Genomic DNA, 15311 nt, shown 5'->3' on the forward strand with positions numbered 1-15311 from the left:
AATGATCGTGTAAAGGCTTAATTGATGAAGGTATGAGTTACCGATCGCGTCACGCCTTTGATGGCGGGCGTGTAGGTTCGCAGACGACTTACGTACCGGTCAGGGAGTTGTTGGCGGCAGAGCAGCATCCTCACTGCGATAATGCGATTCGTTAAGACTTTTCCCTAACAAGGCTGGAGGTTTCGCCACTCAACCTGATGGCAAAATCCTCCGAATACGAGCCTTGAATTTGTTGCTTGTCCGCAGAGATCACTCCTCCTCCGACCCACGAGGAGGTGCCTCGCTTCCTCATACGGTGGTGGGGTGATCCAGCGTCATTTTAGCAAGTCGTGTGCTTGCTGCTATGACAAGCTGGATATGTTCCCTACAAGTGATTTGGAGAATTTTCCTGACTTTTGAAATATGACAAGCTGGATATGCTCCCTACAAGTGATTTGGAGAATTTTCCTGACTTTTGAAATATGACAAGCTGGATATGCTGCTTACAAGTGATTGGAGAATTTTCCTGACTTTTGGAATTTACAAGTCGAGGACACACTACTGGCTCTTCATACGACATACAATTTGTCGTGTGGCGGGTAAACTTTGCCTCTTAAACGCTGGACGAGGCACACCTGTTCCTATCTCTCGGCCACTAATCCAATTCTTTATAGGAGCAGTGAGTAGCGAGCTTTTTTTTTCAGATTTGTTTTCTTTTTGTATGCCCTTGAACTGACTCCTCTGCTCACCCAGCACCACGATCTGGAACACCTGGATGTCATTGCGGGCGTTCTGGTGATGGTGGGCGGCAGAGGCAGATCGCTCCTGCTTCACCTCATCATCACGCACAACACACCGCTGGCACTCGAGGGTGACACTCCACTGCCTGGCTGACACTCCCGTAGACTCCTTGGCACTCGTTTATTCTGGGCGTGTGGAGACTTATAGTGAAGTGTGGTTAGTTTTCCTTCCTTTCCTTGTCCTTGGATGCCATTTTTTTCAGTAGTCTTCAAATTAGGCTATCTATTTTTTTTTTACAACAAAGGAGGCAGCTCAAGGGCACACAAAAAAAGAAAGCAATAACAAAAAAAAGCCCGCTACTCGCTGCTCCTAAAAAAGAAACAAAAGAGGTGTCCAAAAGCAAGGTCAAATACGGGAGGAGAGATGTCCTGATATGGTAGAAAAAGGCCTAATTTATCATTGTATACCAGTCAGTAGGCCAGAAGTGAAGTGTGTAGAAATTGCTGGTGTGTCTTCCTTCTGGGACTTTATGTGTTTTGTACTGGACTTTGACCTCTGATTGGCAGGTGAGGGAAGCTGACAGGTGAGATAATTATGACACCACACCATACATTTCTTACATCATGCTCGTGTATGACGCAATCAAACAGCGTAACTCAATAAACAATACCTCTTACACATGTTATTAGCCTCCTAAGAACAAAATATTCCCACACAGACTCCAAATAATAGAGAAAATACACGAAAACAGAAAAAAAAACCTCCCTAAAACCTGTTGGAAACGTAAAATAGTCTCGGTCTGGGAGGCAAAAAGTCTTGGTCTGGGCATCAAGCAAGCGAGGGCGAGGCTGCAAGCGTGACAGCAGCGGGATAATGAAGGTCCTAGCCAGCAAAACCGATCCTCCACTGGGTAATTATACTCATTTTCTATTAAATTAGATCGTTATTAGTCTACATGCATCAGTAAAGTAACCTGAGACAGTATGGAAGGGAAGGAAAGTTAAGGGAAAGTGGAGCATGCTGTCCCCTCCCTCCCTATAAACATTGCACAACGTGGCCCACCGGTATGTAATAAACTAGATAAATATTGTAATTTAATAAGAATGAGTAATTACATCTTTATATAGGGTGTGTGAGGGGTGGTAAGGTCTGCAGGGCTGGTCTTAAGGGGAGCTGTCAACCTTGTTCCACCTAGCCGTATGGCGACCCCCTACCATAGATGTTGAAGAAGGGGAAGCCACCTCTTGCGAAGTTAACACGGTAATTGTGGAGATTCACTCCGCGCCTTCAAAATACGATATTACGCCTCCATATTATAGTTAAGGGACGAAATACATGTCCCTCAACCCTAACATGAAGACGCAAGTACCTTAACGTAAAGATAAAGGCCTAATCCCCTTCCCCAGCGATCTTGGGGAACCTGTGGGAAATTGTGGTTTTGGGTGGGGGGGCATATTTAAATTACCCCAACCAAACCTTACATAACCTAACCTCTAACAGGGGGGCTTCGCCCCCTTTGACCCCCCTCCTAACCAGGTGGGGCACCCCCCTCACATTATAACCTCCTAGGGAGGTTACAACGTAGATGCAGTATATGTATGATGCGCCGGTAAAACTAGAGAAGTACAACAATATGTGAGACCTTGGAAAGGTTATTATTCTCATGGGGTCAGTATTGGAGGCGCGTAGTGACTCTACATATTTGCCATTAACATTTACAATATGAATTATTTTTTGGTCCCTGAATGCAGTGCAGTAACGAATGATTTCCGGAAAATAGAAAGGGGGGAAGGCCCTCCTGTCAAGTAGGTTACGGTACTTTAGGTTAGGTTAGTTTTAATTTATTTAGTCTATTTAGAGAGGCATTGTTATTCTGATCGATCTTACATTTCTATGGTGAATCAAGGATGGAGCTGATGGCAATAATTTTTCCTCAGGAGCGGTGTTGACCTGCTCTCGGGCGGGCGTGCCGGTGGAGTGGGGGAAGGAGACCAGCCTGGCAATCACGGACTCCTTCTCCATCACCTCCTCCCACAGCATCTCCCGGCATGTGGCCCGCGTCAACCCCTCCCTTGACCTCTACCCCTCACATATCCTTCACAGGACTGAGGTAATGAAAAGAGGCTTACTAGGTTTAATGTCCCTGATTTTAAGAGTGTTAGACGATGTTTTAAGAGGAACTGCAAGACTAAAATGTGAAGTGCATTAAGTTTAGATAGGATAACTGCAAGATTTTTTTTTTACAGTACAGGAAGTGTCTCAAGGACCCAAAAATATAATTGAGAAAAAAAAGCCTGTTAATCACTGACTGCACTTATAAAAAAGAATACAGATGAGTGGCCAAAAGAGAGCTTAAAGGTACAGAAGCTGCATAATATTAACTACCAAATCAAATGAAGACTTAGATACATTCAAGAAGAGGTCGGATAAAGTCATGAATAGTGAGGTAAGGTGGGGTTAAGATTACAGGAGCTGCTTTGTATAGACTAACCAGCCTCTTGCAGACTCCTTACATTCTTATGTTCTTCTTAAGTGATTGCATGTTTACTGTGTTTAGGTTGACCACTGGCTGTCCACTGCCTCTGGTCCTCTGTCCTGCGGCGGGGACATCGTCGGGACGCTGGACCAGCTCAACAAGGCTCTGGCCCCCTCACCGGTGCTGGTGGGGCAGGACATCACCGTCGCTGACCTTGAAGTGTTCGCTGCTCTCTACAGTAAGGCAGTGCTGGCTTGTCTCCTCTCTCACATACACACTCTTTCTCTCAATGATGATAATAGTGATGATAAGTTTAGTTTATTAAGAAAAAAGGTAATTGCAAGGCTGAAAGTGATCTCCCTTCTCACATATTCTTTTCTCTTAATAATAATAATAGTAGTAATGATAATTTGTTGTGTACTAACAAAAAAAGGTAATTGCAAGGCTGAAAATGGTCTTCCTTCTCACATATCATCTTTTCTCTTAATAATAATGGTAATAATGATAATTTGTTGAGTGTATATTGAGTGTATTAACAAAAAAAAGTAATGGGAAGGCTGAACATTCACAGAGGGAGAGATGTGAGGAGCTAATGAAATTTGAGACTTTTAAGTATCAAGTTGATATTTAAATGAAAGGGATGCTGTATTCACACCTATCAGTATTGGCTTGGATGGGCTGTTTTTCAATTCACACTTTTTTTAATTTTTTGAGTTTCCCTTACAATGAGCAGGCTGTTTAAGTCACTGTTCTTTTTATAGAAAATGGAGCATGGCAAGGCTTGGTCAAGAGTGGAGGTGCCCCCTCTCACATCTTGCGGTGGTACAACTATATCCAGACTCAGGTGTGTGTGTGTGTGTGTGTGTGTGTGTGTGTGTGTATGGGGGTTCTCACAGGTGTGTCACAGGTGCATACCATCTTAAATCACTCATGTTCATTTTTGTGTTCCTGTCTGTATATTACATTTAGGTATTTGTTGATTCTTTTTTCTTCATTTATATTTGTTCATTTGTGTGTTTGTTGAGTCCTGGAGAAGGTAAACAGCCCCTCACCTACCTTCTCCCTCCACAGGCAAGTGAGGTCCTGACTGGACTTCCCAAGGACATCCTGAAATCCCTTAGTGCCTCCCAGGTGACCCAGTCCTCCCCGGAGAGGGCCGCCGGGGCCACCTCCAGGAAGCCAGAGGAAGGTGGCAAGTTTGTGGAGCTGCCCGGGGCCAAGATGGGGGAGGTGGTGGTGCGGTTCCCCCCGGAGGCCAGCGGCTACCTTCACATCGGCCATGCCAAGGCGGCCCTCCTCAACCAGCACTACCAGCAGGCCTTCAAGGTGGGAGCTGCCTCCTCTAGCTCAGGGCATTGATTTTCTTGTGCCCTTTGAAGTAAAAATTAGTGACCCCTTACTGAAGTAGCTGTTTTCTTTGTCTAATATTACAATAGTTTTAATTTTTTTAGTGTTTTCCTGATCTGAATACAGGTAACTCGATTTACGGAAATATTGTGTCCTTGAAGAGGCCGCGTAAATCAAAAACAATGTAAATCAAACAAGAGGTAGGTTTCTATCGAAAAATAAATATTCACTTCATTCAGTGGAGAAAGAGAGAGAGAGAGAGAGAGAGAGACTATCCATATTACTGAGATATCCACTCAGGCACTCAGTCTCAGCCTCACTCGTGTGAGGAACAAATGAGGGACACCATAAGCGACTGGCTACTATTGGTACTGGTACCGAGGAGTCTGGAACCAGTACCGTACTGTATAGCTGTTACCGTTAGTACCGGGACTGGTACCGGTACGTGCCCACCCCTGTTGTTGAGTAGCGTGGCAGCGTGAGTACTGTATTGTTGTTCAAGTGGTGCGCGGAAAGAACTGAGCTCAGCTGTGTGGCCGCGGCGCCGTGTGACTCCAGTTGCATGAGACATCTGGTGGCCACTCCATAAAATATCGCGTATAAGTGAGAAAACGTGTAAATTAAACATTTATTTGGATTTTGAACGCTGCGTTATTTAAAAAACGCGTAAACCAAACTCGCGTAAATCGAGAGTTACCTGTACTAATATGAATGGTTGTAGGATCCTAGGCCTAGTTTTCAATATTATTAGTGTTTTTTTCTTAATTTGAATGCTAATATGAATGGCTTTAGGATAGCCTAGGATTTTTCAATTTTTCTAGTGTTTTTGTCCTGTTTGAGTGCTAAATATAATGGTTTTAGGAGTAGCTGAGGATTTCCTGGGTCATCATCATCCTAACCCTTCCACCACCCACAGGGGAAGCTGATCATGAGGTTCGATGACACCAACCCTGCCAAGGAGGACGCTGAGTTTGAGCGGGTCATTCTGGAGGACCTTAAGCTGCTGCAGGTCAAGCCGGACATATTCACCCACACCTCGGACCACTTTGACCGCATGATGCAGATGTGTGAGCAGCTGCTTCGTCAGGCGCTGGCCTACTGTGACGACACGGACGCAGAGACCATGAAGAAGGAGAGGGAGGAGAGGCAGGAGAGTAAGAACCGGAACAACCCAGTGGAGAAAAACTTGTCCATGTGGGAGGAGATGAAGAAGGGGTCGGACTACGGCCTCACGTGTTGTGTTCGCGCCAAGATTGACATGAAGAGCGACAACGGGTGTATGCGTGACCCCACCATCTACCGCTGCAAGAATGAGCCTCACGTCCGCACGGGCACCAAGTATCGTGTCTACCCAACCTACGACTTCGCCTGCCCCATCGTGGACAGCGTGGAGGGCGTGACTCATGCCCTGAGGACCACCGAGTACCATGACCGCGACGATCAGTACTTCTGGTTTATCGAGAAGCTGGGGCTGCGGTCGCTGCACATCTACGAGTACTCGCGCCTCAACATGAACAACACAGTGCTGTCCAAGCGTAAACTGACCTGGTTTGTAGCCGAGGGGCTGGTGGACGGCTGGGACGACCCGCGCTTCCCCACGGTGCGAGGTGTGTTGCGCCGCGGGCTCACCGTGGAGGGCCTCAAGGACTTCATTGTGGCCCAGGGGTCGTCACGCTCTGTTGTCAATATGGAGTGGGACAAGATCTGGGCGTTCAACAAGAAGGTGATTGATCGCACAGCCCCGCGCTTCACGGCCCTCCAGGGTGACTTCGTGCCGGTGATGGTGTCAGGGGTCACCGAGCAGGCCACCTCAGCCCAGCGGCACCCCAAGGACCCGTCTCTGGGCACCAAGACAGTCTGGGTAGGGCCAAGGGTGCTGGTGGAGGCTGTTGATGCTGAGCTGCTGCGTGAGGGCCAGAATGCCACCTTCATCAACTGGGGCAACATCATGATCAAGAAGGTCCACCGCAGGGACGGCAGGGTGGTGTCGGTGGACGCTGAGGCCAACACACAAGACACAGACTACAAGAAGACCCTCAAGCTGACCTGGCTGGCAGACAGTGAGAGCAGCCCACGCACACCACTGGTCTGTGTCTATTTTGACCACCTCATCAACAAGAGTGTGCTGGGCAAAGACGAAGACTTCAAGACCTTCATTGGCCACCCCACTCGGGCCGAGGTGACCATGGTGGGTGAGCCAGAGCTTCGCGGCGCCAAGGCAGGAGACATCATACAGTTGCAGCGGAAAGGGTTCTTCAGGGTGGACGAAGCCTATGGGCTGGCCAGTCTCAGCAGCTGCCGGGAGCGGCCTGTGGTGCTGTTCTCCATCCCAGACGGCCACTCCAAGGATGCCCCAACGGCTGCCACCATTCTGAAGCAGATGGGCATGAGCCCCAAAGAACGCGAGCAGAGTGCCCAGGGCAAGAGGGCTGAGAAAAGCCCCCAGGAAGAGTCGCGGCCTGTGGTGGGGGCTGGGGCTGGGGCTGGGGCTGGCCACTCACTGCTGGAAGCCATCAAGGTGCAGGGAGACAAGATCCGACAACTGAAGGCTGACAAGGCTGACAAAAATGTGGTGTTGGCTGAGGTGGACATTCTCAAGAAACTGAAGATGAACTTCCAGGACACCACTGGCATAGAGTGGAAGCCTGATGTGGTGCTGCCTGCTGCTGCTGCTGCTGCTCCTCCACAGCAGGCTGTTGGTGGGGCCAGGACAGCAGCCACCATCCACAGTGACATCAAGGCCCAAGGGGACAAGGTGAGGGAGCTGAAGGCCAAGAAGGCCGAGAAGGATGCAGTGATGGCCGGGGTGGACACCCTCAAGAAGCTAAAGAAAGAGTTCCAGGATGCTACTGGCATGGAGTGGAAGCCTGATATAGTTCTGCCTGCCCCAGCTGCTGCTGCTGCTGCTCCTGCTCTGGAGACCCCCAGCACTGGGTCAGCAGCAGACATCCACCAGAACATCAAGTCTCAGGGGGACAAGGTGCGGCAGCTGAAGGCAGCCAAGGCAGACAAGGAGGCGGTGAAGAAGGAGGTGGACGCCCTGCTGGCCCTCAAGAAAAGCTTCAAGGAAGCCACCGGCCAGGAGTGGAAGCCAGACCTGGATGTGTCCAAACTGAGTGCCTCACTAGCCTCCACCTCACCAGCCTCCCCCCCAGCCTCTGCAGGGAAGGGCTCCCCGGCCCTTGACCTCCACCAGCAGATCAAGACTCAGGGGGATGCTGTGAGGACCCTCAAGGCTAACAAGGCAGACAAGGATGCCATCAAGCAGGCTGTGGATGCCTTGCTGGCTCTCAAGGGAGAGTTCAAGGCAGCCACTGGCATTGACTGGAAGCCAGACATTGATGTGTCTAAACTGAGTGGAGCACCCTCAGCCTCTCCGGCTCCTGCCTCACCGGCCCCCGCCTCACCCGCCCCCGGCTCACCAGCCTCTGCAGGGAAGGGCTCCCCTGCCCTTGACCTCCACCAGCAGATCAAGACTCAGGGGGATGCTGTGAGGGCCCTCAAGGCTAACAAGGCAGACAAGGATGCCATCAAGCAGGCTGTGGATGCCTTGCTGGCTCTCAAGGGAGAGTTCAAGGCAGCCACTGGCATTGACTGGAAGCCAGACATTGATGTGTCTAAATTGAGTGGAGCACCCTCAGCCTCTCCGGCCCCTGCCTCACCGGCCCCCGGCTCACCCGCCTCTACAGGGAAGGGCTCCTTGGCCCTTGACCTCCACCAACAGATCAAGACTCAGGGGGATGCTGTGAGGACCCTCAAGACTAACAAGGCAGACAAGGATGCCATCAAGCAGGCTGTGGACTCTTTATTGGCTCTCAAGGCACAGTTCAAGGCAGCCACTGGCATTGACTGGAAGCCAGACATTGATGTCTCTCAGTTCTCTGGTGCAGCAGCAGCAGCAGCAGCCCCTGTGCCCTCCCCGGCCAAGGCTAAATCCCAGAGGGCCTCTCCCCAGAAGGCTGCTGCTCCAGCCAAGGCCAAGCAGGAGGAGTCTGGTCTCAAGAAGCAGACACGCCTTGGCCTGGAGGCAAAGAAGGAGGAGAACCTGCCAGACTGGTACTCCCAGGTCATCACCAAGTCAGAGATGATCGAGTACTACAACGTGTCTGGCTGCTACATCCTGCGGCCGTGGGCGTTTGCCGTGTGGGATTCCATTCGGACCTTCATGGATGCCAGGATCAAGGCCATGGGGGTGGAGAACTCCTACTTCCCCCTCTTTGTGGCCCGTGAAGCCCTGGAGCGCGAGAAGACACACATCGCAGACTTCTCTCCTGAGGTGGCCTGGGTGACCAAGTCTGGCTCCAGTGACATGGCAGAGCCGGTGGCCATCCGCCCCACTTCGGAGACTGTGATGTACCCAGCTGTGGCCAAGTGGGTGCAGAGTCACCGGGATCTGCCGCTGCGTCTCAACCAGTGGAACAATGTGGTCCGCTGGGAGTTCAAGCAGCCCACGCCATTCCTCCGCACCAGGGAGTTCCTGTGGCAGGAGGGCCACACAGCTTTTGCTACCAAGGCTGAGGCCGAGGAGGAGGTGTACGAGGTTCTGAAGTTGTACGCCGAAGTGTACGAGGAGCTACTGGCCGTGCCGGTGGTGCGCGGCAGGAAGACAGAGAAGGAGAAGTTTGCTGGGGCAGACTTCACCACCACCACGGAGGCCTTCATCTCCGCCAGTGGGCGGGCCATCCAGGGGGCCACCTCGCACCACCTGGGTCAGAACTTCTCCAAGATGTTTGAAATTGTGTTTGAGGACCCGGAGAGCAAGGAGAAGCGGTACGTGTACCAGAACAGCTGGGGGCTGACCACCCGCACCATCGGCGTGATGGTGATGGTACACGGGGACAACAAGGGCCTGGTGCTGCCGCCACGTGTGGCCAGCATCCAGGCTGTCATCATGCCTGTTGGCATCACGGCCAAGACCACCGAAGGAGACAAAGCGTCGCTCTACCAGGCCTGTCAGGACCTGGAGAAGGAGCTGCAGGACAGTGGTGTGCGGGCGCGCTGTGACCTCAAGGACAACGTGACGCCGGCCTGGAAGTTCAACCACTGGGAGCTGAAGGGCGTGCCGCTGCGGCTGGAGCTGGGCCCCAGGGAGGTGGCTTCCGGCCAGGTGTTTGTGGTCCGCCGCGACAGTGGGGAGAAGCAGGGAGTGGCCCGGGCTGGTGTGGGGGCATCCATCACAGCCATCCTAGAGACCCTGCACCGGGACATGTTTGGCCGTGCCCTGGCAGACCTCAAGCAGCACACCATCTCTGTGCAGCAGTGGGCCGCGTTCACCTCTGGCCTGGACGGGGGCAACGTGCTGCTGGCACCATTCTGTGGCCGAGAGGAGTGCGAGGACGCCATCAAGAAGGACTCTGCCCGTGAGGAGGCAGCCGAACCAGGCGCACCGGCCATGGGGGCCAAGGGACTCTGCATACCATTTGATCAGCCTGGGCCAGTGGAGGGCCTGGCCTGCATCCACCCAGCCTGCAAGGTGAAGCCACAGTACTACACACTGTTTGGCCGCTCCTACTAGACCCAGCGCCGGGCCTCAGGAAGAAACACCTTTGTTGGATTGGTGAAGCAATTTCCATAACAATTTATTTATTGTTATTAAAGACAGTGAATATATATTGCAAAAAATATATGGTTCTTACTAACTGGAATCCCAGGCACAGTGGACTTGTAGGCAAATGTCCAGTGAAGCATGAACCAGCGACCAGTGACTAGCATCTCTGTGACCATTGGGTGTGTTCCACGTTGGGGATCTCTCACTATAAAGCCTTCAAGTGAGAGATGGCATGGCACTCTGTAGAACTAAATTATGGGCAAAAATATGAGTTTATAACTAAAACAGATATAAATTGGTATCCTGAGTTTTCATTTCCTCTGAGCAACATGGGACATAGATGAATACCTGACCTAACTATCCCTAATTTAGGATGAGCTGGGTGAGGGCTGAAAGAATATGGAAAAGCTAATAGATTGTGAGAGGGGTAAGTATGGAGGTGATGAAACAGGGGTAGAAGGGAGACGGAAGAAAGAATCATTTAAAGAAGAGAAGAAGAGTTAATATGCAAGGGACAGAAGGGAGCTTAGGGTAACAATAATATATATAACGAGAACTAGGAGACGATAAAAGAAGATACATTAAATAAGGAAGAGAAAGAAGAAGAGGAGGAGAAAGAGAACTAGATGAAAGAGAATTAATGGATACAAGAAAATAACAATAGCAGAAGTAGTAGGAGGAGATACAGTAAATAAGGAAGAGAAAGAGGAGGAGAAAGAGAACTAGATGAAAGAGAATCAATGGATACAAGAAAATAACAATAGCAGTAATAGTAGGAAGGGGATTAAAAAAAAAAAATCACTACTTTCAATATTATCATCCATTATTGTCAATATCATCAAAAGTACTATTTTTGTGAATGTTACAAATACATTTTTTAAATTAGTACAAAGAAAAAAAATCCCTATTCCAATTAAAATTAAGTCCTTAAGGAAAGATAAGTTTTGGGTAATAACATGTATGGAACTTGTTTTGGTAGACGTTATATTTATTTTTATATAGATTGATTGATTGATTGATAGTTTATTGTTCGAACTATCGATTTTTTGGGTATTTTTACATTTTTTCAATGTATTTTTTTAGATTGAAATCAACTAGGATACAGACTCGATTTCAACAATTATCTAGAGAGGCATGTAAATATCAATAAAGTAAACTAACCTAACCTCCGAAGCTAACCTAACCTAACCTAACCTAACCTAACCTAACCTAACCATTTCTTGTCGATAGTTCGTATAACCGGAAAGACCCCAGAAGCTCTATACAGACTGTTTTTTTTTATAGATTGAAACACTATAGATAGACTGGATTTATTTTTATATAGAGATGTATGTAGCATAAAGTTTTCTGTCCCCGCGGCCTCTGACAGCCCCCGCCATTGCCTGTCAAACCTCAACACATGGGTGACAGTTTTCGTTTTCGTGTGTTTTAACGTGCTGGCTCCGTGTTCATGGCGCCCCTATACCACCGTAGCCGTCACCCAGGATGCCAGGAACCTTCTGCAGACGCGAGATGGGACAGGCCGCAGAACAAGGTAAGTAATAACGTGTTTATGAAGTTTTGCGGCGGGAGGCGGACGATTCGCCGGTCAGTTTGCGTCTACCAAAACAAGTTCCATACATATTATTACCTATAACTTATCTTTCCTTTAGGGCTCTCATTTTTCAAGGGTTATTTTGGTTAATCTAGCCAACAACTGCTTCTATTATACCGAAAAAATGTATTAGTGTTCATGGCGCGATGACTCAGCAGAACCAAGTGCTCGGGGTGGTCTTCAAATCCCCAATGTCACGCGGACCTTACAACATTTCCTTACGACGGGGTTTTGACAAGCGGACAGGCGTGTTTATGTCACAAGGGGTGTATTTTTCCGCGCGGGCTCTTCCTTATCTTCACTCCGGAGCTCGCTGTCTCTACGATAGCCCCCAAAATACTGGAACATTGTGAGGCTTGAGAACAGACCGCACACTATTTCACACCAACAAGAAACATCTTAGAAGAACTTTTAGAGGGCTGCCTGGAAGAGGATGCGGGACAACAATTTGGCGGACAGCAGTACCTTCCTCTCCATCATTTAAAACTGCATCAGGTATGTGCATATTTAAATGTTTTATAAGGGATATGGCATTGCCAGCATGTGCTAAAATGACTAGGTACTTTTGGATAAGCAGGAGTGAATAGTTTGTAGTACATTTTAATTATATTAGCTGTTATATCTGCTGGCAGAAGTGATCAATTTAGTAATCAATAAGGTGATATGCAGGTGACGATGACCACGATGATGACGGGTATTCCAATGCAGACCATGACTCCTGTAGCGTTGCCGCGCCCACTCTACAACGCCAGACACGGGGTTTCCTCCGATCAAGTGTACATTCAAGCCCCCTTCTCATCCCAAATACCTCGAGCAGGATGTATCGACTTGCTAAAGCCACAAACAGGCAGAATAAATTTAGATGAAGTCAATTTAGATTTATTTAGGGCATTTACATTAGAAAATGAGACCCCACATTTGTAGATCGTCATATATGAATATATGTTGATGTTATAGTTCATTTGTTCAAAATCTCTAATAGATACATAATATCCTTTTTATATTAATATTTCCCTTTATTGCAGCATGTTTCGTGTTTTGCTTTACGTTGGTGACCTGGATTGACTCCAACAGAGGTCACCAAGAAAGTCTGTGACGGACCTTTTGGATCCATTCCATGCCATGACGGAGAGGGTATTTCTCTCACGCTCTTTGGTGACGAAAGAAGGAACCCTGGACCTACTTGAGCGGCTGCATCCTCCCACAAGCAGAACACAACAGGCAAAGGTCACTGAGTTTCCAAGTTTTTTTTTCGAATAATTTTTATTTTCAGGATATTCATGTCACCTGTAATATGTCTTGCAGGGTTGACAGTCACGCTAACATTTACGAGAGTTGGAGTAATTTTTTTAAACCAAACATCACTATTTCTTTTTGAGTTGTCCATGTTCCTGTGCAAATATGACAGGATGGGAAGAAGAGAGGTGGGAGGGGGAAAGAGTACACCTGTCACTCCACACCTGTAGCAGTAACTCATTAGGGACAGGTAGTATATATTAGGAGGTTAAGTGTGAAGGCTAATTATAGCGTTCCGAGGCCTTAGACGGATAGGCAGAAGCGAAGCGACCGTTCTCAAGTCAAGATGTGGCATCGCTGGTTACTCCTGCTTGCAGTTATCTTTCCTTCAGCTCTAGTTAGTATATACCTATTTTCTATTTATTTTTCCCATATATTCGTTGTTTTCCTACCTTCATTCCCTCCTTTCTTCTATCCTTCCTTCCTTTTTTCTTTCCTTCTGTTCCATTTCCTTTTCTATACATTTATTTTAGTGTGTGTGTGTGTGTGTGTGTGTGTGTGTGTGTGTCTGATTCTCATGTACGTGTGATAATAACTGACAAAATCACGTATACGTATGTATTTGTGTCTTTGCACAGAGCTTCCCTCAAGAGCGAGGTGACAGGAATGGGGGAGCTGCTGACATCCTAATCTTACGCGGTGACGATGACCACGATGATGACGGGTATTCCTGTGCAGACGATGACTCCTGTAGCGACTCCTGTGACAGTGATAGCGGCTCCTGCAACAACAGTATATACGATGACGACGACGATGGTAACTCCTCCTCTTGTGGTAGTGATGGTTCCTGCGACCATTCCTCCTTCGATGACGATTCTGATAAACGTGATGATAGGGATGACAGCAGTGACTCTTCATCCTCTGGTAGTGATGACAGCAACTCCTCGTCTTGTGAGAGTGATGACTCCTGTGATTACTCTTATGGTTACTCTTTCGATGACGATGTTGATAAGCGTGATGATAGTGATGACAGCAGTGACTCTTCCTCCTCTGGTAGTGATGACAGCAGTGACTCTTCCTCCTCTGGTAGTGATGACAGCAATTCTTCGTCTTGTGAGAGCGATGATTCCTGTGATTACTCTTATGGTTACTCTTTCGATGACGATGCTGATCAGCGTGATGATAGTGATGACGATGACGATGTTGATAAGCGTGATGGTAGTGATGACAGCAGTGACTCTTCATCCTCTGGTATTGATGATAGCAACTCCTCGTCTTGTGAGAACGATGACTCCTGTAATTCCTCTTATGATTACCCTCCCGAAGATGACGATGTTGATAAGCGTGACGAAAATGGTGACAGTAGTGACTCTTCCTCCTCTGGTAGTGATGATATCAATGATTCATCTTCCTTTGGTGACGATGGGAACAACTCTACTTCTTGTGAGGACGATGACTCTTGTAATCACACCTTTGATGATGATGACCGCAGTGGTTCATCATGCGAGGAGGACGGCTCGTGTTATGGATACCCTGCTGAAAATGATGATGATGATGATTCCTGTGTTGATAGCTCCTGTGAAAATGACAGTGACGATGACGATTATGGTGACGATGAAACGCGACGTCATCTGGAGGCAAGGGAAAGGGCGCTCAGAGGGGATGAGGAACCCATATTCAAGGACAACACGGATTTTGTGGTGTGGCTGGTGACGACACCGGCAGACGACGAGGCGAGGAAGAAGAACGGGGCTCGAACCTTCGGAATAGAATCCAACCCAGTAAAGTGTGATGCGGAATAAAGACTTTGGTCGGTATTCTGAGACGATTCTGCCCCTCACATCAACTATTTCCAAAGGCCGAAAAGGAAATTAATCGGGCACTAATGAGCTGGTCAGTATTCTGAGACGCTGCTGCCTCTCACGTCAACTATTTCCTAAGGCCGGAAAGGAGATTAATCGGGTTCTAATAAGCTTTTTTTTAGGTTCATGCTACATTAGAATTGTCAAACTACCACCAGGGTCATGAAACTACCCATGGAAAGGCCCAAAACTTCAATGAAAGCCTTGTCAAATGTGTGTGTTTGGGCGCTGAAATGTTTCAGAATATGGCCCTTTGTGTTGTGGTCTTGTTTGTTTAAATTTCAGAGATACAAACCTTTGGATAACGGTTCAGAATGTATTAGAAACTAAGGTATAGAGCATCCATGTTTGAATCCGGGAGATGTAAGTTGAATAAATGATCTGTATTGAAAATCATGCAGCATATGAAAATGGATTTTTTTTTTCTTCCACTAAGTTTGTTTCTTTATAATTTTAATTATGTATTGATATGCCATTTAACATTGAATCTCTAAGGTTACACTCTTGAAACTGGAAATTGCATGTCTT

General features: G+C 48.0%; 2 protein-coding genes across 2 annotated transcripts; both read left to right on the top strand.

The window, feature by feature from the left end:
- Positions 1 to 1491: 1491 nt before the first annotated feature.
- On the top strand, positions 1492 to 10390 carry LOC127008742 (bifunctional glutamate/proline--tRNA ligase-like). The gene is made up of 6 exons (XM_050881097.1): positions 1492 to 1630; positions 2658 to 2830; positions 3278 to 3434; positions 3958 to 4040; positions 4268 to 4522; positions 5460 to 10390. Exons 1-6 carry the CDS (start codon positions 1594 to 1596, stop codon positions 10056 to 10058), a joined length of 5304 nt encoding a protein of 1767 aa, XP_050737054.1. The 5' UTR covers positions 1492 to 1593; the 3' UTR covers positions 10059 to 10390.
- Positions 10391 to 11937: 1547 nt separating this feature from the next.
- LOC127008743 (dentin sialophosphoprotein-like) lies at positions 11938 to 15252 on the top strand. The gene is made up of 2 exons (XM_050881098.1): positions 11938 to 13318; positions 13560 to 15252. The coding sequence occupies exons 1-2, from the start codon at positions 13268 to 13270 to the stop codon at positions 14721 to 14723; spliced, it is 1215 nt and encodes a 404-aa protein (XP_050737055.1). The 5' UTR covers positions 11938 to 13267; the 3' UTR covers positions 14724 to 15252.
- The last annotated feature ends 59 nt before the right edge of the window (positions 15253 to 15311 follow it).

This window comes from Eriocheir sinensis, chromosome 38 (genome assembly GCF_024679095.1).
Source record: "Eriocheir sinensis breed Jianghai 21 chromosome 38, ASM2467909v1, whole genome shotgun sequence".
Lineage (NCBI taxonomy): Eukaryota > Metazoa > Arthropoda > Malacostraca > Decapoda > Varunidae > Eriocheir > Eriocheir sinensis.

Coding starts and splice junctions, on each gene's coding strand:
- LOC127008742 (XM_050881097.1), top strand. CDS start 1,594: ATGAAGGTCCTAGCCAGCAAAACCGATCCTCCACTGG. Junction 1,631..2,657: donor CAAAACCGATCCTCCACTGG/GTAATTATACTC, acceptor ATTTTTCCTCAG/GAGCGGTGTTGACCTGCTCT. Junction 2,831..3,277: donor ATATCCTTCACAGGACTGAG/GTAATGAAAAGA, acceptor TACTGTGTTTAG/GTTGACCACTGGCTGTCCAC.
- LOC127008743 (XM_050881098.1), top strand. CDS start 13,268: ATGTGGCATCGCTGGTTACTCCTGCTTGCAGTTATCTTTCCTTCAGCT. Junction 13,319..13,559: donor TTATCTTTCCTTCAGCTCTA/GTTAGTATATAC, acceptor GTCTTTGCACAG/AGCTTCCCTCAAGAGCGAGG.